Here is a 2254-nt window from a genome sequence, read left to right as displayed (position 1 = left end):
GCTATAATATAATGAAAAAACTCCTCTGAACCGAAAAAAAATCGTAAGATAATAAAATAGCGAATTAATCATCATTAAATTTTTTTATTTATATTATGAGTGATTTTTTCTATTTTGATCTAACAATATGATTAGATACTTAATTAATTTTTTATTTTACCAATTTTTATATAACATTAGAAAAAAAATTACATAAGTGATTGATCAAATATAACTAGCGCTATACAAAATGGATAGTAAAAGCAAAAAGGACGAAGTTTAATTTGTCCCGCATAACATCATAAGATGAGTAGAATAACGATTTAAAGAGAAACATATCGGAGAGACACTTCTCTTGCAATGAGGCAAATTAAAGAGACAGCATTTTATGTGAGGAGTGGTGGGAGCATATGATTTGTTTCAGCCCTCATCGACCCAATTATTAGAATAAACAAATGATATCTTAGTGTGTAGTAACACATGTATTCACAAAAATGAATATTAAAAACACATAGCTGGAAGATTCTCTTGATAGAGACATTATAAATACGGAACTCGAGTGTACTTACTTTCCTCAAGCTAAGCTAGTAATTGTATTTGTATCTCTCACTCTTTATTAATTTCCTCTATCTTCTTCTTATTTGCTTGTTAATAAGAATTATATTATTCTCCTAATGGCAAGAATAATGTCATCAGAGCCTTTAATTGTAGGGAGAGTGGTAGGAGATGTTCTTGATCCATTCAATGCAAGCATAAGGATGAGTGTTAGTTATGGGAACAGGCAAGTGTACAATGGCCATGAGTTCTTCCCCTCCACAGTCACCTTCAAGCCCAAGGTTGAGATTGGTGGAACTGAATTGAGGCCCTTCTTTACACTGGTTGGTACCTCTATATATATATATACTCCTCTCATCTCTTCTTCTTTTGTTCCTTTTTCTCTTTATAGGTTTAAAAATGGGAAAATCTTTGGCAGTTTGGCTGTTGTTATTATCTTTATATAATAATAGTAATAGTAGCTGGCTCTATTATAATAGCTGGTGGCTACTTCTACGAGAATGTCTTCGTGTAAAGACAATATATGAATTATTAGATGATGCAGTTAAACAGTTCATAATATCATCTACGTTTTCATAGAAGTAGCCAACACTAATACGGTCAGTAGTATTATGATACATATATATACGTAGAATGTAAATGTCTCTCTTTTGGGTTGCAGGTCATGACTGATCCGGATGTTCCTGGCCCTAGTGATCCTTATCTCAGAGAGCACTTGCATTGGTAAAACTTAATTAAATTTTTACTACATGAAAATTAATTAGGGTAACAACTAAAACCAAAATAAAACAGCTGTTTATTACAAACACATAATGCATCATTTGGTCATATGAAAGAGACACACATATTATCACGATTCATAGGCATGCATTAATTTCACATAGCTAGAGGTGTATCTAGATCTCTAAGAGTCAAGCATATTAAAAAAATTGAAATATATATCTGCAGGATAGTTACAGACATTCCAGGCACAACAGATGCCACATTTGGTAGGTCTCTCATTCCTCTTTTGATATCTATGGACACTACAAGACTGAGAAATAATAATAATGATGTTGATGTATGTTTAATTATTTGTTTTGGGATCACTTCAACACCCGCACTTTCGCCGCCGATAACGACCTCGGCCTCCCCGTCGCTGCCGTCTACTTCAATGCTCAGAGGGAAACCGCTGCCAGGAGGCGTTAATTAATTAATTAAGAAGTAGCTAGAGATCCAAGTGTGTCTGAATGAAAAATAATTTACTTGTGTTGCAGAAAAAAGGGAATCATTTCTTTTTTGACTATCATGTATGTATGTATGTATGTATGTATGTATGTAGAAGGGTTACTTTTTCATTATCACATATATGCTGTGTGTTTTAATTTCCATGGTATATACGCCATGTCTTTTCATCTAATCATAATAATTACTACTTTAGGATTTGCTTCCCATCTTAGCTTGTTTCTTTTGTCTATTATTTTTCCTTCATTAAAACCAAATCTATGTATGTTCCCGCTTTATACAGTCAAGGATGCATTATTCACTTAGCTTGTTTTATCTGTTTGTGATTATATGTATTCCGAACTAAATGTCAACAATGGCGTCTACATACATTATTATTATTACCTGAAATTATAATCATGTGTTTTCAGATTGACAATTTGACATCCATATATCTTTGGGGTACATACCCATCCCCCTCTCAGAAACGTAATAATGAGTATGCAGTTAGTTTTCT

The 2254-nt window shown here is 32.9% G+C and overlaps 1 protein-coding gene across 1 annotated transcript; it reads left to right on the top strand.

Annotated features, from left to right (window-relative positions):
* The first annotated feature begins 571 nt into the window (after positions 1-571).
* LOC107493956 (protein CENTRORADIALIS-like) lies at positions 572-1884 on the top strand. Its single transcript, XM_016114988.3, is given in 4 exon segments — positions 572-857; positions 1196-1257; positions 1483-1597; positions 1600-1884. Coding segments are annotated over 4 exon segments (504 nt in total). The 5' UTR covers positions 572-653; the 3' UTR covers positions 1723-1884.
* The last annotated feature ends 370 nt before the right edge of the window (positions 1885-2254 follow it).

This window comes from Arachis duranensis, chromosome 6, assembly GCF_000817695.3.
Source record: "Arachis duranensis cultivar V14167 chromosome 6, aradu.V14167.gnm2.J7QH, whole genome shotgun sequence".
NCBI lineage: Eukaryota > Viridiplantae > Streptophyta > Magnoliopsida > Fabales > Fabaceae > Arachis > Arachis duranensis.
The sequence above is the reverse complement of the archived record's forward strand: the minus strand, read 5'-3'. Positions and strand labels throughout refer to the sequence as shown.